The sequence below is a fragment of the Plectropomus leopardus genome, chromosome 12 (genome assembly GCF_026936395.1).
Source record: "Plectropomus leopardus strain MGB_pleo_1.0 chromosome 12, ASM2693639v1, whole genome shotgun sequence".
Taxonomy (NCBI): Eukaryota; Metazoa; Chordata; class Actinopteri; order Perciformes; family Serranidae; genus Plectropomus; species Plectropomus leopardus.
Window position 1 is genome coordinate 14,675,745 of NC_142187.1, and position 24,126 is coordinate 14,699,870.

The 24,126-nt window shown below is 38.2% G+C and overlaps 1 protein-coding gene and 1 long non-coding RNA gene across 4 annotated transcripts; one reads left to right on the forward strand and one right to left on the reverse strand.

Annotated features, from left to right (window-relative positions):
• Positions 1–13,055: 13,055 nt before the first annotated feature.
• Positions 13,056–20,257, reverse strand: LOC148188057 (uncharacterized). Its single transcript, XR_015778189.1, has 3 exons — positions 20,130–20,257; positions 19,437–19,524; positions 13,056–13,197 (listed from the first exon to the last, which is right to left on the reverse strand). It is a non-coding gene; the product is annotated as an uncharacterized LOC148188057 (long non-coding RNA).
• On the forward strand, positions 13,105–22,150 carry asip2b (agouti signaling protein, nonagouti homolog (mouse) 2b). Of its 3 annotated transcripts, none has more exons than XM_042498229.2 (4): positions 13,105–13,224; positions 13,331–13,459; positions 19,828–19,901; positions 20,155–22,150. In XM_042498229.2, exons 2-4 carry the CDS (start codon positions 13,351–13,353, stop codon positions 20,320–20,322), a joined length of 351 nt encoding a protein of 116 aa, XP_042354163.2. In that variant the 5' UTR covers positions 13,105–13,224; positions 13,331–13,350; the 3' UTR covers positions 20,323–22,150. The 3 variants fall into 3 exon arrangements, with proteins under 3 accessions (XP_042354163.2, XP_087941808.1, XP_042354164.2); XM_088085682.1 differs by having other exon boundaries at positions 13,150–13,228; XM_042498230.2 differs by lacking the exon at positions 13,105–13,224 and having other exon boundaries at positions 13,238–13,459.
• The last annotated feature ends 1,976 nt before the right edge of the window (positions 22,151–24,126 follow it).

Sequence of the window (24,126 nt, forward strand, 5' to 3'; positions counted from 1 at the left end):
TCTGACAGATCGAGAGAATTGAAACCAATGTAAGTATGCTCCCTCTGTGTGCTCCTGTGTTTATATATATTAGCTCTATATTTATATCAAGAGCTCACCAAGACCACCAGAGATGGCTGCCACTCAGTCCTCACCTCCAAAGTTCACTTCTAAGTGCTCTCAAAGTGCATGACACTAAAACAAAGAAATAGTTACAATAAATAAAATAGTGTTAAGAGCTGGGATAATAGTGTGCACAAAGGCAAAACAGAGCAAAAGGAAATAAACCACAACATTACGTATCACAAATGTATAAATCAGTCATCAAAAAGAAAAATAATACTTCAGGTAGAGAATGCCAGAGCATAAGCGCGTAAGGGCCCTGATGGCAAAAGCCCGGTCACTTTTAGTCACTAGCCTTGACATCAGGACGACCAGTGACTAAGGGATCTCAGATCACCACCTCCTAAGTAGAAGCGTGTGACCCTGGGGTGCTGCAGCTAGGGCCCCCACCCAACATAACTCCTGAAGTAGATCCGTAGGCGCCATGTTGGATGGGTCATCCACACAGGTGGAGGGTGAGGGGAGCCTTGGGGTTAACTGGGTGGAGAGACCAACCACCGTGGTACTGCTGAGCCACAAGATCCTGAAAGAGGGGGCAAAGTTCACAGGGAGGATTTAACAGGTCTACCATCTCTTAAGTACGCCAAACTTTAAATCAATCAATGAGGAAATATAAGACAGAAAGAATAGAAAGAACTCAGACTGATGGGTGTATAAAATTGAGATATTTTTAGGTAAAAGCCTTGATGGACTTGTGATTAACAGATGAAAGTTAAAATAGACCTTGTCTGACGATGCAAGTGATGTCACACTGACATCACAGAACTTCCTCTCTTGAAAAAACTTACACAACTTGCAAGTGTCGACTGGACGAAACTGTTGAGTAAGCAGAATCAGTCACAAGTGAGAGCATGTCCTTTCATTTTACAACAGCAGCTGCACTCAAAATCCTCCATTTTCAGAGGATCAAGCTTTCTGTTCTATTTTAAACTGACACAAATGCTCGCTGATACATGGCTTTGCCTCTGTGTTGTAGGTTTATAAAATCCTAATGATGAATTGTCAGTGGAGAGAGTGGAAAGCTTCAAGTGCCGTGGTGTCCCCATTACAGAGGGCCTGACCTGAGCGCTGCATGCTGACTCAGCGGTGAGAAAGGTAAGGCAGAGATTGATTTACTTCAGACGAAATTCCAGATATCTCCTAAAATACCAAGGAATTATTCGTTAGACTATCATAGATCATCATTTTACTGTAAATATCATCTGTCACCGTCAATATAAATCCTGCCTCCTGTATAGCTATTGCCAAAACATGTACATATTGTACATAATCACCCAGTTCATGTATATCCATTCAGTATTTATTTCTTCTTACTATTTTATAAATTCCATCATACAGAACACTTGAATTTTATGTAGACTTTTTGGTATTTCATTTTTATTGTTGGTCATCAGTGCTTTCTATGTGTCATATAATCACTTATTCTTTCACATACTTGTGTAAATAATACAGTAGCTCTGTCTATGTTCAGTATATGTTCTATCTTTATTTACCTTAAATTGTGAATAAATGGGCATTTGCTAGTTGAGGCTAGGGATGTGTACCTAATTAGAAAATGAATGATATCTATAGAAAGATGGAGCGAATAAAAGAAATTGAATAATTTACATACAACATAAGGAGAAAGGGGGCATTAGAGAGAAAATGGTGGTCCAAGTAAGAGACTAAAAATATGATAAATACTTAATGATTATAGGGTCAACAGCCCACAGAGGGAGCATAATGTGTTTTTTTTAAACATTATTATTATTGCTGTATGCATGTTTATTGTTCTTCTTGTCTACACTTCTTCTTTTTTGAACGGTATGTCCTTGGTCAAAAGTTACTCGCTGTGAGAGATAATGTAAGAGGAGTGGATCTTAGGGGACAGGGGGAGGGGATCTGTTTGTTTGTTTATTAATGATTTAACTATGTATCACTGTAGTGTCATGCTGTGATGTGCTTCCTTGCTTTTTTCATACATGTTATAACTACTGACCACAAATTGTTGTTGTTTGATGGAAATATTTACTGTTACTGCATATTTCTATTCATTTATTTTTTTTTGTGATTGTTTTAGCATTTCGCTAAAACAATTCACATTTCGCAAACAATATGAGTTATTTTGGCCAGAGACTTTCAGTTTAACCCTGTGCGTGTGAATTGTTTTGAAAGATCACTTTTGAATGTACAAATATTTTCAAGCAAATGACACAAACTGTAATGTGGTGTGTTTTCATGAGTTTAGACATGCAAGATATATACGACCAGAAGGTGGCAGTGTAACAGCAGCTTTCACAGATAAGGCAGCTCCACCTGATTCAAAGGGATGATGGGAACTTTATGTTCTTCTCTCGACACAAGCAAGGACTTCTCTCTCTCAACCTTGAACACAGTGCTCCTTCATAATGGGCTGAGAATGTTTACCTCTCGAAAAGTGAATAACAGTGTTACAATTAGTGAATGCAATGTGTGTGTCTTTGTGTGTGTTTGTGTGTGTGTGTGTGTGTGTGTGTGTGTGTGTGTGTGTGTGTGTGTGTGTGTGTGTGTGTGGTCCAATTGAAACCTTATTCATACTAACCTCATTATCAGACTAAAGGAGAGCCACTTTATTCATTCTGTTTGTGTCACAGAACAGACGACAGACGTGGGCAGAGATTCAGAGGTCTGGGAACAGGCTGCATTACTGCCATACTGAATACACTTGTACATTATTTCATATGTATTTTCTATGAAAACATAAAACATACAACATAAACTAACTCAACTTAATGAGAGTTCCAAGTCAGAAAATAAGTTTAAAGAGGCTAGAAGTGCTCCTACAGCCTAACTGTGATCTGAAAAATAATAAAATATAACTATAACTGCAAAAGCAGGGATACAAATTAGCATTCTTTGTTAAAGGGGTATTTCAACCTGGACCCTATCTCCCCATGTTTTTGTGTTTAGTCGAGTAACGGGAACAACAGTTCTTGAAATTGGTCTGGTGTTGTGCAGCAGCACTGCAGCAGGTAGCAGTGAAAAAGACTGCAACACAACTACTCGTGATAATTGTGTCCCTGTCAGTTTACAGACATTTAAAGTGCTTGTTTTTGTCATTTAAAAAAAGGGGGGGTTCACACCTTTTGCTTGTTTCAGTTTGAATAGTTTGTTGGTTGGAGTCCGAAAAGCGAATTTTACTCTCAAATATAAAAGATTTTCAATGTCATGGGCAAATATTTAGCTGATTTTGACAATGTGAAAATATCTGTGAAATTTCAGAATTTCTCCTTTAGCAAGATTTGGACACAAAAAATTACAAAACAAGCAACAGTTCTGATTAAGCATTTTATTTCATTTTAAGGGTCTTTTCATAATGTCATCAGACACTTTAAATAACAATCTCAGCCTGTCAGGGGCAAAAACAAGCACTTTTCATGGAGGTTTATTTAAGGGTTCCAGCTGCCACGAGCAGTTACATTGCAGCCTGTTTCAACACTGCTGGCTGCGGTGCTCTCTCTAAACACTGGACCAATTAAAAAAAAAAATAGTTTCTGCTGGTCACTTCAGCTCCTTCTGCACTGCCTGTTCAAAGGAAGAATTTCATGCCTGTATTACGAATGGCGGGGGCAAAGTTGTCTTGCCTTTAAGCCAGCAGTAGAGGTGGTATTAGCGCTATATAGGCTTCTGTGTAAAAGGGACAGCCAGCAGGATAGGACGCATGTGACATTTTGACAGCATGTTACTTGTGTGACCAATTGAGATATAAATAGTAGCTAATAGCAGCTAAAGCTAACATCAGAAAAGAAAAACAGGAGCTGAAAATATCCACACAAACAATGTGGTCCAGGAGCTTTTCGTCCTCTGAGCTGAGGACAAGACAAGCCTCCATATAACAGAGAAGCTGCGATGCTGGCATGCTTTTAGGTTCTCTGTACCTACAGCGTCGAACAATTTGCAAAATGATCCCAGGCTTCAAGAAATGGTGACCTTAAATGACTTTGAAACCTTGAAAAGATGTGCTTTAATATGAATTTTATATGTTGTTGAAATTCTGTGTTGCTGCTGTTCTCAGCCAGGTCTCCCTTGTAAAAGACATCTCAATGGAAAAACCATGGTTAAATAAAGGCTAAATAAATAAAATGCTGTCTAAAAATCATAAACAGACTCAGCATGATGCCGCTGTTATTTGATTCTGTGTAGAAACACAAAGGCATAGCTGCCCTGCAGCATAATCTCTTTGTAAAAAGAGATTTGGAAACAGAAACATGGAAAAATAGGGATGAAAAATGGTGGTTCCCATTTAAAGGAAAAAAGGTTAATAAAGGCATTTTTTTGGAAAAGCTGTAATTGACTTATAAACTTGATTATCCTTGGCCTCACTTAACTGACTATTGACTAATTCATACACTAATAATTCAAAACATTACTTATCATGAGCGAAAACACACATTTACAAAAGACTGTGTCCAAATCATGGAGCAAAAAGTTAATCAAATGTATATGTGACTCAAAGGAAAAGTGACCAAAGCTGCTGATATCACTGAAATTGAGTGTCTTGAATACCTGTAATTGCATTGAACTTGCAATTCGACTTTGACTTAGACACTAATGACTCGTGACCTCACTTGGACTTGAGCCTATTGACTACGAAAGACTCCCCATGGCTATAGATTTTATTGTAGGAAAAAAATGTGAAGTGAATCACATCTTCTTGGCAGCTGACAAACCATTAAATCACTTCCATAGCAGTAAATCGCAAGCAGTATGGAAAGGTGTCCACCATCAGGAAGACAAAAGAGTTATTTATTTAGGGACTTGTAACACAAAGATTTGGAGTTGAAAATGACTTGGGACAACAAATCAAGAATTGCAAAACAGTCACACTGTCCCATGTAAAGAACAACATAAAAACACAGATAATTTAGATTAAACAGGGAGTGGCAGCAGGATATGACTGGCTTTTAATTGTGATGGATTGTTATCATCTGGGCCACAGATTTGGTCTCTAACAGGAAACAGATTGTTAACAGACCTGAGGATATACTGATAGTTAGTTGTGACAATCTTGGGAGAGGAACCAGCATCTTGTGCTGTGATGTGAATCCCAAACTCACTCAACGCCAAAACCTCAATCACCTGCCAGCTGTTCATTAACACACGAGGGAAAAGCTCGCTGTTCATTGGTTGTCCACTCATTGAGGGAAAAACCACAGTCAAAATGATGGAATGCAGTTTACATTTTTTATCTGAAACTGCAAATCCATTTCCTACAGCTGTCAGTGCATTAGCAGTCTTGCACCCCACAGGAAAACTGACACCCTGAGGAGAAGAAAAACTGAACATAAATAAAAATTAGTACTTCATCCTCCCTAAAAAAACAAACATCAGAATCCCACAATTCATAAAACAGCTAAACAAACCATTCAAATCATTCATAATCTATTGCAGATTTTGCATCAAATAGACGACCATGCTGAGCAATTTCTCAGCACAACAAGTCATCAGCGAGTTGCTGTTATTTTAATTGACCACTTGCTTTGTGCATTCAGGCGGCCAAGAGGACAGACTGTACTGGAAAGGTTTTAAAAATATTTCCTGAGGTTTAGCCCACAGGTTTCACTTGGGATTCACAACTGAGAATTTCCCAGAGCTAAATCGAAAACTTGCCTCGCAGAGGGATCTTGGAGCACCGATCACAAAACAGATTGGGTCTTTGGAAACATAGTTTTTGTTGTATGGCAGCTTTTTGCTGAATTTCTTGACCTTGTGGGCCCTTTTCTTCTTCAATTTCTTGTGAGACTTTGAGTCTATTGTAACAATGCAACATCTAGAGTACAACTTTCGGTTGCTCAAGAATGCGAAAAACACCTTCACATTATCTTGTATGTATTAACTTATATTGTCATACTAATGCACAGGATTTTGATTAAGGTGATGCTGTTGAGCTTAGTTTGCATGCTAAGATTAACCCAGTGGAGGGCCTTGGGACAAAATCACCTGTGCTAACCCCTGTATTTCCACATTATTATTTGCATTTTGTGCATATCAAGCTGTCATGAACCCCTGCAGTGCACATATCACACTGCACATGCCTCATTGACTATATTTTGCCTTGAGCCACAGAAACGGACCAGAACTTCTGGAATGCCATCCTGCACAGGGTTTTCTCTTTTCAGTAGAAAAAACAGAACCGGGTAGTTTTACGGTCCAAGACGACAAACAAGTAGGGGACAGGCAGAGGGTAAGTCAATGCCAGGTGGTGAGTCAAGAAGCTAGCAGGTAAGAGCTCACAGGACACACACACAAAGGTGAGTGTGGCAACACGGTAAAAAAGAAACCACAGACAAGCAGACTGAAAACACTCACACTGTAGCATCGATGTTGGATGGAAATGCCAAGCAGCTACAAACAAACAGAAACCAAGCACGCAGAAGCAGGTGTCATGGTCAAGGACAGAGGGCTGGTCTGTAATAAAGTGCTTGAGAGTAGAAGGACAACCAGAGTGAATGAAAAATACAGACTGAGAGCTGGATGAGCAGCCATGCAGAAAATTGCAGGTGATCAGGGATGCAGAACTGTGACAGCTGCTATGTAACCATTTGAGGCATCTTCACGTCATCAATTTACGTCCACTAAAAGTGTTTGCTTTTGTCCCTGACAGGCTAAGGCTAATATTTAAAGTGTCTGACAACATTATGGAAAGGATCCCTATAGAGATAAACCTTTTTGTTGAAGATCCTTTATGTTTAACCACAAACAGGCCCAAAACCGCCATCACTAAACCCACCCGCCTCCATTTAGATAAACTGTAATTTTATCATCGCAAAACATACTTCATTAAAAGTGGACAGAATAAGAATATAACTCACAAACTGCCTTGGTTCATCTTTCCACTGATTTGCTGATTTTTTTTTTTTTTAAAAAAATGCATTAGCTGTTGAATACAAGCGTTTTACACTGAAGGGAATGGAGCTGAATGGGTAATTAATGTGACTGGTAGTTTGATAAAGTCTTAATTTCCCAGAATTTGCTGGAAATTAACTATTTCAGATAATAAGACACTAGTCAGCTTATTGCAACAGATGAATTTAGATGCTGATGTTGATCTCAAAGTTTTTGTTGTGTTTCCAGTCTTTTCACTGGATGCCTCTAAATCTGTTTGATATTGACCTGCATATGATCTCTTGCATGATTATTAGGAAGAGAACAGAATCTACTGAGAGACATGCGGAGAGCATGCCCTTAAGCACCTAACGCTTAAGGGCACTTAGTGCACTATTTGGTAGAGGGCTATAAATTGGGAACTGGTGCTTGTGGAGATTTGGGCGAGAGACCTTTATTGGATAATGGTAAGCACACCAGGCAGCCTTACAGGAGAAATTAAGGGTTTATAGCAGGTAACATTAGTGACCCTCTGCTGTTTGTGTTTCCAATATTGAATAACTAATCTTATTTTCCCATCACTGCTCCATCCACATGACTTGCAGTTGGATTTTTTTATTAGCCCTTATGTTGGCACTGAAACATTGATCCTGAATTGCTTTTAACAAAATTAAACAGCAATTTTAAGGGTTTATCAATATACAGAACAGTCAGATTTGGTCAGTAGAAAAGCCCTTCGCCTGCCCTGACTGTTTATATAAAGGTACAGTGCAACTCAGTAACATCTTTAAGTAAAGACTGCAGATTGCAACCAGCTGAAACCTCTCCCAGTTAAGATTTCTATCACGTTCACTGTTCAGGAGTTTTTCATCAGGATCTGAATTATCTGCAGAGAGGATGTTCTCTTCCAAAACAAACTGACCCAGTGATTAGATTAGTACAACCAGTAAAAAACAGTTTCATGTTAAAAATCAGTGTTTCTCTGACACTGTTCATCTTGTCCCAGATGGGCCGCGAGGCCAGTATCCTATTTCTCTGATAATTTTACAGTCCCTCCACGATTTTGCAAGATATTTCTTGTGATTGTTGTTGCTTGAAATGCCTGATTTCGCAGCAGTTTTAAAATTGCAACACAAGTTGTGATATTTTTAGATGTTCTTTTAATCATAAGAGTTTGTATTTTTTAAAGTTACAATAATATCAGATCACATCATCTGGTAATTAATCTGTATTAATCTGGTAAAAACACTGAATGAGGCAGTTTCATGCTTAATTTTTTTTTAGCTTATTTTCAACACTGCTCATTGCAGATGGACTGCCAACTATGGAGGCCAGTGCAAGAAAGCGAAAATATGAAAATGTAAAAGGCCCAATTGAGAGCTACAGTCTGTTTTTTTGATTCTGGGCTATTGTAGAAACATGGCAATACAACATCCTTGGATCCTTGGACACAAGGATTCTTAATTCCAGGTGATTACACACTGAAGAAATCATATTTATTATATCATATTCCATTTCTGCCAATACGTCCCCCTAAATCATACACACTGAACCTTTAAATAAGACTAATAAGACATTTTAAATCTTTATTTTTACACAGAGGAATAGTGTGTGGATTAACATTAGGCTGACATTCTGCAGAAATATATATCTAAACTAGATAATTATATCTAGTATCCATTTTAGAAAACTGAAGTACTAAATACAAGAATATTGTGACTTTAACATAACAGCTGGGGAGTTATGTCTCCAAATATTTACTGGGAGAGATTGCCCATGAAATCAAGATGTTTTTCTTGAATTAAAGTGAGTTATCACTCAGTATCTACGCCTTTCAAAGGAGTGCATAAAATCAGCAGATGTGATGGACTCTCTCCAGAGATCAGGAGAATGTAAATCAAGTATGGGATCGTCATTGTCCAGACTGTAACGATAAATCTTTTTTATTTTTTTTTCAATTTAGACAAAGAGAACATTTGGTTATCCTTTGGGACTTCAAACACACAAAAATAATCTGATGAAGGTTGGATTACTTAAAAAACTAATAAAGTTGGTGCTTGCTATTTATTCTCATATTTAAATTGACGTCTCCTGTCAGAGAGCAGGTACCCGGTAAAAATACAGAATATTTTTTTCTGCCCATCACCTGATCTGCATTTTGGAGTTTACTCCAAATATGAACCTTAACCTGACCTCTCTTTTCATCAACATTGGAAAAGTTTATTAAAGAAAGTTATATCACACAAAAACTACACAGAGTCCATGTCAATTGAGTGTTTCTCCCCAGCTGTGGCTGTTATTTGTCCTATATGAAGAGCTGTCATACAAGTTTAAGAGACTATACATTAAACATTGTTAAACATTAACTTTTACAAAAATAACAAAATATTATTAGATTTTTATATTATTCAGCCGATATGAACAACTTTTTCCCAGCCTTCCAATTCACTGGCTCTTAAGGCCCTGACACACCAAACCAATATCAAAGAACTGGTGGCGACGGTGGCTGACTGTTGTGTCACCTCATGTCGCCTGTGTCTTGGCCAAAACGTTGCACCTTAACACCACAAAGACTACAGTAAACTGCCATCTAGCATGTACGTTTTGCTTCCATATTCATCACTCAAAAAGGGAAGCCGGAGAACCAACAGGACAGATTCAATATACAAGTTAGCCAATTAGCACATAAACAGCACAACGCATGTTGAAAGGTCACATTAACAGTGTGAACATTAGCCATCATGTACAAAACCCAGAACCAAAGCAACCAAATGGAATTTAACCATCATTCTTTTTTCAGTGCTTTTCCTCCTGTATCATGTCTAAATTAGGAATGAACAATACTTTTTATAATATATTATTAGAATATATTTTTTTGCAGATATATAACAACTCATTTGACCGATAACCTATACTGATAATGATACTGACACTGATACTGATATGTCCACTTTTTTTCTCCACCTAATTTTAGTGATCATCAAGTCCCTTCTGTAGTGGATTTAACATCATGCATACTTTAATTGTGATGGCCCACCAGCAGATGGAGACATGAAATACAATGTTTTTCAATGTATGTAATATTCATTCATTGTGTAAAATAAGAAAAATACTTTGTTTGTGATGGCAACATGTTGGCCGATTTGGATTTTTCATTTTAAAGCCAATATTGGCCAATACTGATGACGCAATGATATTATTGTGCTTCCCAAGTCAAAATATCTTCCATGAATTACTATTTTGCATTGCTGCAGAAAATGAGAGATGGATAACAATTCAAGAGGCTGGAATCAGGCAGCACTGAATCTGCTTTAAAGGCCTAACACACAAAGGTCCTTCCAATCAAGTGTATTCACTTATTTTACCTGATCAGACATAATCTGAGGACTGTGGGCATAAATGGACATAAATCTGCTGACCTTGTGGGCCTTTTTCTGCCATCATGACATTTAAAACTGAATTGGTTACTTCTCTTTTGAGCTTTCTGCAGCCTTTAGCAAATGTGTGCCGTTCATTCATGCACACACAGGGCACTAAACAAGGTGAAGGCCAGCCATGGAAATGACAGGTAACCATGGCAACAGCAGTGATGGTTCAAGCTGCAGTGTGAGTTTACGCACCGGTGAAACAAATGAAACTGATTAAAACGGACTAAAACAAACTTTAAGCATTTATTATTCCACCCTGTTTTTGTTTTTTTTGTTGTTGTTGCATACAGACTCTTTTGTACAACGCAACATATGTTATGTTTAATAGGACCTGCTGAGTTTACCAGACTTGGCAGCCCTCTCTTCAGCTCTGTTTGAAGCTAGTGGTTTAAGGGTGCTTTAGCTGCTGTTAAGTATAACACACTTGAATCTCTGACTTGTCGAGTTGCACTGCGGGTAATGTAGCTGCAAAGTTTTAACAAGAGGCAATGTTAAACACATCCAAAGCTGATTCTTTGAAGGTTGCCTTACTTTTACAAGTGTAGAATTTTTGGCTCTCAGAAATATGTCTGGCACTTTGCTATTGATATAGGTTTATAAAATTATATTAGTGCTCACACTTCTCCCCTCTGGAAGCTTGGAGCGTGCACTGCTTTCCAAAATAACCAGACACAGGAACAGGTTCCTTCTACAGGTCGTTCCTATGATGAACACTCAACACCAGTCACAAAATGTCAGGAACAATCCCAGTGCAATAACCCAGTGACACTGGGTGATGCTAGTTCAGGGGAAAACCAGGGATTATCACACACCCCTTAACTCTGTATCCTCTTAAAGGCTATTTAAAATGTGCAATAAACCACTATTAAAAAAAATGTCCAGGCTGTCTCCACATCAGGGGTCTGCTCTATTCTATTCCAACTGACATGAAACAAATCATGATAAAGCCCCTGTTCATGAAAATGGGTGAGATCCCTCTTAAAAATGACACAAGGTTTTAATTTAGGGATCTTAGTGTTCCTGTTAGCAGCTACAGCACATGGTTACTGCAAATAACATTAAAAGCTGAAAATTTATGAGAAACATTAGTCATGATCAAATCAATCAGGGTGGATGGGTTTTTATGATTTGGACAAGATGGTGAATTAATCATTGACAGAATCACAAAATGATTTACAATGTTTAGATATTGGTTTGAGCCAATCCCAGTTAAGATCACCAGCTGAAACAATTTTATTATAATTTAGTCTGGATAAAAGGTGCTTTAAAGACTGTAATGCATCATTCAAGGCAGATGGGGGTCTCTTCATGCCTAACTACTTTTGTCAGCCATGTTTAAAATACTACAACAATGTCCACATCTGTTGATCTAACCCCTATTCTAATCATATTGATTTTTAATAACAAGCTGTGCACATTGAGATTAATAATTTTTAGACCAGACAGAGATCTAAAATCAGATGGCGTCTGAACACACTGCAGCTCAGGGCCAGGGTTAGGTCACATGTTACCAGATATGAGTACAGTAAAACAATCAACCATCTCCATTGAACAACATCACATGATGAGACCTTCAGTATCTCATACTGTCCAAATGAGAACTCTCAGTAAACGCAGAGTAGTTATTTAAAGCCATAAGGCTTTGAAGGTGGGATAAATCTCTAGGTAATTTCCATGATAAGTTTATGTCCTTGGATTGGAAAACAATCATTGAGCATGTGCGTTCCTCACTCTTAAAATAAGAATGAGGAGAGTGATGGTGAGATACTTGCTACAGCTGCATCTGCAGCGGGCTGGTGATAAAACAGAGAAAGCATAAACAAATCAAACTGGGCTCACAAACTCTATATAAAGAAGGGCACTGCAAAAATTAATTAGGCTTAAATATCCTAGATGCAGACATTGCCATCTTGCGCTGATGATGTCACTTAGAGCCAGAGTCTGCGCAGTAGCACTGTCAGTGGGGGAGTTCCCACTATAACACCCATCTGACCAATCACAAGCAGCTCCATCGAATGCAAGCGCATAGATTGACTGACATGGCTGTCAATTATGGCAGAAACTCCTCTTTTTGTATAATTTAAAAACTTATTAACTTATCATAAAAAAAACACTTGAACGAACATCGGGGTGATGAGAACTAACTTCAGTTTCAGAAACCATCTTTGGGAAAAATTTATTTGGGCTGTTCTTTTAGTTTGATCCATGTCCCATTCACTAACATGGAGGGGCAGACTTTCTGACCTAGACAGACAACAGGGGACGATCGAGACTGAAAATCTACACTTTGGAGGAGCTGTCATATTGTCTATCTTTATATACAGTCTGTGGACCAGCTGAGTTGCAGGTGAGACCACCAGCTGGCCCGAGTCAAGCTGAGACCATGGCAACTTTTCTCTGCAATGTTGCAAAAGGGTTTTGTGTTGCAACTGTTCCCAGTCTCCACTACTTGTATGAAAGCACTTTGTAGCTGTAGACGGCTTAAGTCTAAGAAGGGCAGGAAAGAAATCAAGTTTTTGCAGCTATTGTAATAATGGAGATCAAAAACCTCGAATGTTGTCTATCTGTGAAAGGCTGAGAATGAGGCATAAGGGTGGGGCTTGTCTCGGTCCCCCAAAATCCCTAAATCCTCCATCTTTTATTATGTTTGTTTACACAAAGTAACTCCTCACCTCTGAGTCTGGTCTGTTGTCTGTTACCTGGGCAACAATCATCTCCTGCAATGCGTCCAGTTCGTCACGTGGGGGCGTCTCGTCCTCCGTCACTCCGCGTGCGTTGGAGGCAGAAATAAACCCCTTCACAGCCAGACACAAACCTGAGGGGGCTGAAGTGAGGATTTAAAGGAGGAGAAGTACGTGAGTCATAGATTATATTCACCCCGTAGCACCAGGCAGTCTGTGATTTCTTTCACTTACGTGAGACTGATTTTTTTATTTTGTATTTTTTTTTTACAACAGATCTCTTCAACATCATCATCATGAGGAAAATCAGCGGCAGACACTTGTTGTGCTTCTTCCTGCTTACCTTCCCGCTTTCCTGGGCAGAGAACACGAAGAAAGATGTGAGGCAGACGGACAATGACACAGGTGAGGATTCACCCGTTTTATATATATATATAGCCTATGTATATATAAAAAAAATTTAGATTGCTTTTCGTTTTGCTGTGAGCCTCAAAAGATGCGTTTTAATGCAACACCCTGAAGACAAATGTTTGAAAGGAAACATAATGACTGCTCTAAATAATGTATGTGGCGCTAATAGATTGATGTGGTCACCGTATGTCCTATTGCGCCCTTGTAACACCTATTTGCTGTGTAGTTAGTAAGAGTATCTATGGAATTGTTTTGGAAAGTAGACAGTAAAATAATCAAATAAGTAGGCTATATTTGTAATCTGAAGAGACACAGGTGACTCATTTTTGTATTTAATTTTTATTAAGCATATATATATATATATATATATATATATATATATATATATATATATATATATATATTAAACACTCTGCAATTTTACAATTATCAGTCCGTACAAAGCAGGTTTTGCAATGAAGCTATTTACAATGCCCAACGAAAACAAACATTGAGGAGTCTGATTAATTCAATCAAACTCCAATTTATCGAAACCTATTCTCTTGAACACTTTAATTCCCTTTAAGACTTAATTACCGTAATTATAAAGCCAAGTTTTTAAGTGGATGTCCCTTACAAGTTAATTTGTTCCAACTAGGTTTTTTATATTATCTAAAAGAAATTACCATATATTTTTGAATACATTTTAAGTAATTACTTATAAAATAAAGTTGTTCCAACATTTTTTTTTTGTTCTTTTTCAAATTATTTTAAACAAATTTCAAATCTAAAGTGGTTTGATGATTGCATTAGAAGTTAACAGAACCACAATGTAATAATGATCTTTGGTCTTTTATTTAGAGGAATACTTCACCCACCAAATGACCATTTTTAAATCCATTAGTCATGCTGGGTTTCCTTGATGTTTGTGAAGAAGAATTCTTGCATGATTCCACAGAAGACATAAAACATGTTGATTTCTTGATTGATTGGGAACCATGCTAAAATCTTACTGTTTAAAACTTAACTGAAAGTGAAGCTTATACTCTCTTCAAAGCCAGACATCAATTTTACTATATAAGCCAGGCCTTAATATTTAGCAGTTATTTGTTTTTTTGTTTTCTACGTGAAAATGTGTGTGGGTATTACTGAGCATACAACTGGGTAAATGAGACTTGATTACTGCATGAGTTGTGTGACTATTTGAACAGATTTGGTCCGCAATGAGCCAATTAATCTATTCATTTGTTTTCCACGGATGGATGCAAGGAAAAAAAAAATTGAACAGGGCAATTATATAAGTAAAGTATTTGTTAAAAGTATTTTCTTCATCGTTTAACCAGTCCTGCATATTACTGTACTAATCCATGCAAGCTACATCTGGTATGATTTACAGTTCTTGAAGCAAAAAAGTTTGAACACTTTCATTTGGGAAAATTATGGTTTTATTTTGGTATGTCTCAATTTCCTTTATGGGAGCGTTGCAACACATTATGAGCAGGACACATTCGGAGTCTATCAGGCTTAAGAACCCAATCAATTATTTTTTGACCACAGCAATTACAAGTATACCAACAAGAGTTTCACTTGAGGATATTAAAATACATTTCCTTGTGTGTTAAGCCTGTTTTACTGCTGCAAACATTGTAAACAGACATCCAAAGCAATAGAAACATTAAAGAATTAAGATTTAGATTGCATGTTCCACTCACACTATTGCAAATTATGCAATGGGGAAATGGTTTGTCTGCAGCTGAAAAAGGGATTGCTCCTTTTTACAGTAACTAGCTGAAAGTATTGTAGTTTAAATAACAAGTGTAGTAACAAGCATTTGACACACATCCAATGGATGGAAAACAAAATCGGTATGCATATGAAGTAATGTTTCTGACTACCCGGTGAATGTCCGTGTAAAATAGTTACACTATTTTAAGAGTGTAAATTTAAGAGACTGAGCGTTTTGTTCAATTTCCCTCTACTTTCAAGGGAAATATCTCCTAGCTGTTAAATGCTTCACTGTGTTCACCTGCCAGTTGCTAACTTTGAAAAAACAAAACAAAACAGTTAGACTGAACCAAACAGTAGTGTTGAAGCCATAAAACCGACAAAAATCATCATCTTTTCTGTTGTTAGTTAAATATATTTCTTGGTGCAGGTTAAGTTCTTGCTGCAGTGAAGTGTACTGACGGTGCGATCAACACACCGTGATATCACTGTTGGGTGTGGTTACAGGTGAACAGAGTGCACTTCTGACCACACCCAACAGTTATGCAGGTTCGGAGGTAGTTGGACAGGGCTTAAAATACTTCTTCATGTACATGCACTGTTGCATGTTATTTATAAATTGCATGCATCAAATTGTTTTTACAGTTTTTTTCCTGCACTGTTTGGTGTACTTGTGCTTCCGCGAAAGAAATCCAACGTGGACAGCTGCCTATTAACATTTTCTTTTTTTATGACAATTCAAGTAGGATGAAATTTTCAATGTGTTAAAATAACACACTGTATAAATAATAGACATGGCTACAGTGATATCACCCATTTGTTGGACTGCATTTTTGAAGCCTAGAGTTTGACATTCAGCCATCGTCATTTTGGTTTGAGTGACTATATTTGGATAAGCTGTGGAGGAGCAAGGGGTGGATTTGACTCAGATTCGACACCACGTAGACAGCCTTACTGAAAAATCTGATAAATTGATTTTACTTTTCAAAAAAATCTAGGATAAAGGTACATTCATAAAACAATTGATCTTGAGTTTTTTATAGTTCATATCTAAATGTTTAGTTTACTCATAATTCTGAAGAGTGTACATAATTTTGTAAAGTTTCTGAAACTTAAAAATATCATGGGAAATTACTTCATTATTTAGTGTAAACAATTTCAGTAAACCAAGTTAATCTAACTTAACTTGGTCATGACAAAAAGGATTTTTCTAAGGTTTAAGTAAGGATATTTAAATTGCAACAACTTCACAAAATGCAGTAAATACAGCTAAATTTTGAGATAAAGATTAGATATAAAGTAAAAATAACTTAAGACTGATAGTAATATTTTCTTACCTTTTTCAAGGCAATTGGTTTCCAAGATTTTCTAAAATAAAATCAAGTTGTCAGATTTACAGTGCTGTGACTCTCAAAAGCATTCAAAAAGGCAATCTCACTATAAACGTTATTACTAAAGGCAAGCACTTAAACATGGACAGAATGGGAGAAAATGAGGGGAAATGTGTGTGCATCATAATTTGTTTAGAAGACAGATATTGGTCCCCAGAAAATTCTCTATATCATGTGGTCAAATATAGATATCTAAAAGGGGAAGATATGAGCATGAATGAGGACCTCTTCATCAGCAGGAGATGAATTTATCACCACTGAGATTAAGATAATTCTTGCAAAAAAACAAAACAGACGAAGTGTGAACATCTGGCCAAAGACAAGTCAGAGGTGTGGAGCTGTGCTGTAAAATGACAGAAAAGTGGGTTTTACTTTAACAAATCTAGAAAATCCATTGCCTTGAAAAAATGTAAGTAAACATAACTATTAATTTTAATTCATGTTAACTTTATATCTAATTGTTAAATTTACTTAAAATTTAGTTTTATGTACTCAATTTTGTTAAGTTGTTTAAACTTAAAAATGACAAGTTTGATTAAATTTATCTTTCTAAGTTTTAGCAACTTCAGCTGGTTGGATTATAGTCAATCATATTTGTATTTTCTCATCTTTGTCATGATAAGGTTAAGTCAGACTAACTTGATTTACTGAAGTTGCGCAACTTGTCATTTTTAAGTTGCAACAGATTGACTTGTCAGATTTTACAGCGTGGATTAGAGGGTGCAGCAGCCATGAGTCATGGGAGAGAAGGAAAGTGGTCGGAGCACAGAAAGAGGGTTTTTAGATTTGTCTTTGCGAATTTGCACGGCATCTAGGTTGCAATAGATAGCGTGTCAGTGAATTGAAGGTTCCAGTGTCTGAGATGATTAATTTAACCTTGTGATGATCAAAAGAACGGCTAGCAGAGGAGGTATAGAGTCAAATCAGTTTTGATTTTCATTGGAACAGGGACAGTCTGAGCTGCTATTTCTTTTAGCTGCTTCAAAGCAAATAAATTATGCCCATCTGTGCAGATGATCTGAATTAATTTGCTGGAAACAAAAACACACTCTGCTCATTGTATTCCACACAATGTTGTCAGTGGTGTTTGGCTTTATTAGGTGTATACAACAAAATCTCTGATTGTCGTGATCCCTTTCTAAAGTTTGGAACTGTCGTCAGTTCAAGCTGGAGAGCGATGATAGAAACACTCGTCCCCCATTACTGCATCCCCTCCGGAGACAGGGTAACATGGGAATCTATACCACATTTCACGGCCGTCCAATAGCTGATATTTCACTTATACTCCTTTTTCACCATATAAGCATATGCAAATGTTTTTTTTAAAGACAGGTAAACCCAATAAAAATAGGCTATAGATTGCTTCCCCATTGCTAGTAGAGCAGTGTGTGTGTGTGTGTGTGTGTGTGTGTGTGTGTGTGTGTGTGTGTGTGTGTGTGTGTGTGTGTGTGTGTGTGTGCAACAAGTAAAAATCTACCTGAATTTGGTTCATGTATACATCGCTGCTGATTTGGTACTTGCCAAAGGTAATAAATACCTATGACTACTGCAGTCTTTTGACCTGAGTGTGAATACCCATTGCATTAAAAGCCAGATGTTAGCAGTGTTTTTATGCAGTGAAAAAGAGGCCTTGAAAACACAATTAATAACCTGCTGGTGGTGCTAGAAGAAAAGTCAGGGGGTCACCAAAGTCATTACTATTCATCCTCTGGGAATCATGAATGAATGTACAAAGTGTCATGGAAATCCTTCAATTTGTTGTTGAGTTATGTAAGTCATAGCACAGTTAGACGTGAGCAGTACCACAAAAAACCATCCCCAAATAATTAAATCAATAGAGCTGTCAGCAGTAGATGTAACCGTTTTAACATACTGACGAATGAATGTCTCTTCCTCAAAACCTATTTAATGAGCCCTTTAATGTGAATCAAAATAGCTTCCATGTGATCCTCGCTGCTGTCCAGCAAGCATGTGAGAGAGGGAATGTAGACTTCCAGATGATCAGTAATACATCATCCTGCCAACAGGCTGACATATCAGGCAGGATGAAGGAGGGGTTACAAAGAAAACGGTAAACAAACTTCTGCGTCTCTTTTAATATTTGATTGCATGTTGAACGCTCTCTAGTAGTTACAGATGGCCATGAACAAAGCACGAAGACAAGTAAGCACAGACACTTTAGTTGCTCTTACACAAGGGAAACCATACAAATGTCAGCCCACCTCTCAGAGTTATCACTGAAGGAGGCCTCTACATGGAAGGACGCCCAAATTGTAAGTCAATGAGGCCCCTTGGCTTGTTTTGAGGAAAATGCACATTTACTGTAGCTTTCAATTCTACAAAATCCAGTTTCTGTAATCAGCTGTCAGTGTGCCAAGCTCTCCGGATGAGAGCCTAAACTGAACCTTAACCCCTTCCTTATGCCTTTACTGGCTTCCATGCTGCTTTCTACTGTTTACTACCCAGTTTTACGGCCTGTCTGTCGTGGGGAGTATAACACACACATGAAAAAACAGAAAGGCAGCCTTGTGTATAGCCTATTTTTAGCTGTTTTTTTCTGATCAGCACACACACTCGTTTTGATGGAAAAGGGGGATTGGGAATAGGGCCCCCCAAAGCATAAAGAGCTACTGCAGCCAAAAATACTGCTTTACATAGGAAGTGCTTGCCTAGGGTGCGATTGTCTTGCAATGTATCATGTATTGCAGAATCGCTGTATTGATATATCCTTGTTATTGTGAGCAATGTATTATGATCGTACTGTGAGTTACTCTGTGATTCCCCCCCATTTGACACAATAAGATGCCCATTCCCAGAGCACAGTGAGCAGCTCGCACATCCAAAAGAAGCTCAGAGTGGAACTAGAGCACCTTTACCTTGAAAGTAGACTGCTGAAGTGGTGTGGACATCTGATCAGTGTGACCCCTGGACATCTGCCTGTGGAGGTATTCCAGGAACGTCCAACTGAAGGATGACCAAACATAGACAAAGAACACCTATCAGAAGATTATAGTCTTAAGATATCATAGTTTTGTACTAGTTTACTTCTTTTGTGAGGCAAAGATCTGACAGAGCGGAGAGAGGAGAATGAACAAGAGGCTTTTTTGTGTGAGACCAGTGTATAGGTCTCAAGAGTATGGTGAGGTTTTTGTTTTTCTGGCAAAATGATTTTACCTCGACTTAAGTAAAAGTACAGGTATCGTAATGAGCAATGTTTATAGAGTGTTTTAACAGTAACAAATAAATTCTTGTTATTTTCACCTCTAGCTTGGAGTCAAGCAAAGAACAGACGGCTGTTTGCAAGGCGAAAGATTTCTCTACCACAGGAAAGCCACACTCCTGTAAGCTGTCTTTGTTTCTCTTGAACTGCCTTGATATGGCATAAAATGTCACTGTATGCTCTCTTGCTTTTTAGCAATGCATGTTTATGAATGCTTGAGATGATAAAAGTTCAACTCAGTTTTTAGGGCATCTGACACTGTAAGTATTGCATTTGTTGCAGGTGTTGGTGAATTTTATTCCAAAGCGTCAACAGAAATTTTATTTTATTTTTTTTGCAAGACACTTACATGTAAATTCTCTCTCTTGTTTCAGAAGCACAAGTCAAACCTCATGACCCCTGCACGTCGCTGTGGCCGCCTAATGGAAAGCTGCTCCGTCCACGTCCCGTGCTGTGACCCCTGTGCCTCCTGCCGCTGTCGACTCTTCAACACCATCTGTCACTGCTGGAGGGTGAACCCCCTGTGCTTAAAGAAGACGTAGATGAAGCACTAACACACACACAGGCAGAGCCCAGCATCTGGACATATACAGTGATAAGTCATACTATACACACAAAGAAGAAACACTGCCCTCTGGCCTGTGGGTGCAGGTCAGAGAATATAACTAGAGAAACATTTGAAAAATCATGAGCAACATAAAAGTTCTTTCCATTGTCTGTGGCTTTAACACATGAGTAAGGGAAATTAAAGAATTAAGTTGTGTTTTTGTGTCTTCGGTCTTCTGAGAAATAAGAAAATACTCGCATAGATGTACATGCACATGTAACAAAGGAGGAGCAACGGACGCCACTCAGCCACAACACTAAAAACACTTACAGCGGAAGTGAATAACAGTGATAATCTTGTTACAACCCAGTGTTCTGCTGGGAAACCTTAGGTCCTGGCATTCATGTTAGCACCACTTGACTTGACAGCCCACTCAAACATAGTTGCAGAACAAGTAAATCCCTTCATGGCAACAGCACTCCCAGATGGCAGTGGGCCTCCCAGCAAAAGCATATGCCATGGCACAACCTCAAACCTGCCCAGGAATGGCTCGAGGAACATGAGAATCAGAATCAGAAATGCTTTATTGATCCCCGAGGGGAAATTGCCTCAAGAGCTCAAAGAAAGATCCCATGGCATCGACCTGGCCTCTAAATTCCCCAGATTCCAGTCAGGTTAAGAATCAGTGGGATGTGCTCGGACTCCAAAGATTCTGGTTTCATGTCTCAACAGGTCAGAGCCAAGTCAGGTCCACAGTGGGGCCTATGACCTGTCGAGGGGGGACACAGGACCTCTGAGGGCGTCCTGCAGTGCCTGGTGCCAGGGTGTTGGCTGTGGTTCCTTTAAGTCTTGTGGGTTGTGAGGTGGGGTACTGGCACTACCACAAACGCTCAATCTGATCAATCTCTTGGAATCTGGAGAATTTGGAGGCAAGGATGATGTCTTAAGCTCTTTATGTAAAAACTTTGGTTTTACATTTATTCCTTACATGTGGGCAACACTGGTATTTAAATGGCTTTAAATAAGTACATTTGATATTAACATAATGTAAAGTTATGCGAAATATGTCACTTGCATGGCATGCTACACCAATTAGCACACTGTTGTTATTGAATAACTTGATTTACTATTGGTTTCACATGGGACACAAAAGAGGGCTTCCTAGTAAATGTCTGGATGTTTGTTTGACTCCAACTACAACCCATGCCTGTCCACATGTGGACTTTCTTGATATTTATACTACAGGATTGTCAGTAAATGGCATCGCCCAGTGCTTCTCATACTGCCACTAAAGGGTGTCTTGGTTTGTTGGTGTTTATTATGAAGGGCCACTGACTGGGTTAGTATTTTTACGAGTTGGTAGAGAGACTAGGTTGTTTGGATGGATGGTGTGTCATGTCAAGTGGCATCCACATAAATGCCAGGACCAAAAGTTTTGAAGCAGAGGAATGCATATTAACTTGATGATGGATGGTTTTCACTTCGCCTTTCAGTGGTTTAATTTTGTGGCTGATTGATTTATGCTTTTTCATGTGTGTAGACAATCGCTTGTAAACTATGTTTTGTGCCTTGGGTATTTCCAGACTGTTGCTGCTTTGGAATATCCCCATCGTCTCTGCTCTTCTGTTAATCATGTCGGAAACAATAATAACCAGATATACATTAAATGATATACATGTGAAAAAAATGAAGCAAATTCATACGTTTCGAAAAGGTAAAATTTAGGTCCTCAAATGTGGAATAATTTAACATTCACATGTGGATTAAGGAGTAAACGTTAGTTTATAATTTTGCCATTTGAATAAATCTATCATACCCCTATATTTTGCTTGTGTTTTTTTTCTTTCAGGTGTCCTTTTTTGTTGGAAATGTCCTAAAATGAGTACATAAGTAAATGTAGAATTGCTTGTATGTAGATTCATGAGAGGGAACCATGTTAAATTAAGAAAATATGACACTGAACAATCAAAGCAAACAAAAAGAATAGTTCTTGCCAATGTTTTGGGATGCTTTCTTGAGGATAAACATGGACTACAGCAGCTTTGTATTCTTAAGTGGTTGGATTTTGTGGAAAGCTGAGAGATAATGGACATGAACCTCATGTGTAAGGGGTCATATGTGTATCCAGGAAGGACATGCATAGACACATGGTGACATTAGTCTGTCAATTCCAAAATAAAGAAGTTTTGCATCTCATAAATCCTATCCAAGCAATCTGTTCTCCACATACTGTATTGGTTTGTCTGGGACGCTGTTTGCTTCTCCTCTGGTGGAGAGTGACGAGAAGGAAGGGTGTCTAATTGCAAAAGTATGCACACATAATTAAATATAACAGTAGCTATTATGTCGGATGTGATATCATCATATGTTCTGTACATCATCAAAAGTCATGAGCAAGAAGGAGTCAAAGACAGCAAAATATGAAGGGTACTGAAAAATGGCCATGATGAAGCAACTGATATACGTAAATTGCGTGCTTTATCTGATTATGTCACGCTATGGGCAGAAACAGTCATGCACATAGGAAGAAATGAGAAATGGTCACCCAACAAGTCTAACCTGCCTTCTGCTGCCTGATTTGGCATAGATCTGTACTCCACGCTCACATGGGTGCAAAAAATGAATAAACTGAGACTGATTGCACTTAAAAATTGTGAGCATTTCAGGATGAAAGAGCAGCTAAGGTCATTTCTTTTATCTGACTGCTATAAAACAAGTGAGTCAGCTTTAGTACTCTTACTCCTGCATGACCTCCAGTCCAAGGGCATCATGGTCCGTAACTGAAACACATACACTACTTTTAAGAAAGACATACCTCTCTCCCTGCATGGGCCAAGTGTAGAGTACACAAAAAGGACTACTACGTGAGTAAGATTTAGGGGGATTTGGAGGCATGTATTGGTGAGAATTGGAGATGGCAACCAGCTAAAACTTTTTCCAGTTAGGATTCCTTCAGTGTTTACTGTTCAGGAGGTTTTAACTATGAGCCAAAATATCCGCAGAGGTCTCTTCCTCCCCAAATCAAACATAAAACTGAAGAAAAAAAACACTAAAAAAAAAGCAATTACACATTACAGATGAGTTCTTCTATGACGCAGTTTGGCATGTTAAAGACAGACTGGTAGCCTGGCACCTGCTAATGTCTGCTCACCTTTGGTTTCTGATTAAAATCCCATATTGTAAAAAGTCAGATTGATCTGACTGATTGATCTGATTGATCTTTTTTAAATGATCAATCGCATATAGGTGCTATATCAATACTGTGAATGTATCAAATTGCTCAATTCACAGAGAAATGCAAAAAATCTGTATTAAGAAAGTGTACCTTTTAACAAGCCATCAGGACTTCTGTAAAGTTGTGATGTCACAACTATACTATGTACAGGTAGAAATTGCTGATACAGTGCCATTACAGTCATTTCCCAGCTGCACTGATGGCACTGAAATGCAAATAGTACACATGTGAAAGAACTGGAAACGCTGACCATTCACAGCAGACTGGGCTTTAAAGCATGTAGGCATGTTCCAGTGAATTAACCCGAAAATGAGATTAATAAATGACCTTTAAGATCTAGATGTTCATGAAGTTTTTTGTCACAAATTGGTAATGGCAGGTTTGGACCCAAAAGCAGAAGGCTGCAGGCAGCAGGGTGATTGAGTGATTAAAATGTTCAAATAATAAACTTACAGAGAGTTGTCCCACGACAGTCAGGCAAATCCAAAAGGAAACCAGGAACACCAAAACACTCGTAAACAAACTTTGAAAATGAGCAGAACCCCTAGGCACAGGACCAACGCG

Bases quoted from the DNA above. Each gene is read 5' to 3' on its own strand.
- asip2b (XM_042498229.2), top strand. From the start codon at position 13,351: ATGAGGAAAATCAGCGGCAGACACTTGTTGTGCTTCTTCCTGCTTACC. The intron at 13,460-19,827 runs GTGAGGATTCAC...TTTCACCTCTAG, and splicing joins GCAGACGGACAATGACACAG to CTTGGAGTCAAGCAAAGAAC. The intron at 19,902-20,154 runs GTAAGCTGTCTT...CTCTTGTTTCAG, and splicing joins CACAGGAAAGCCACACTCCT to AAGCACAAGTCAAACCTCAT.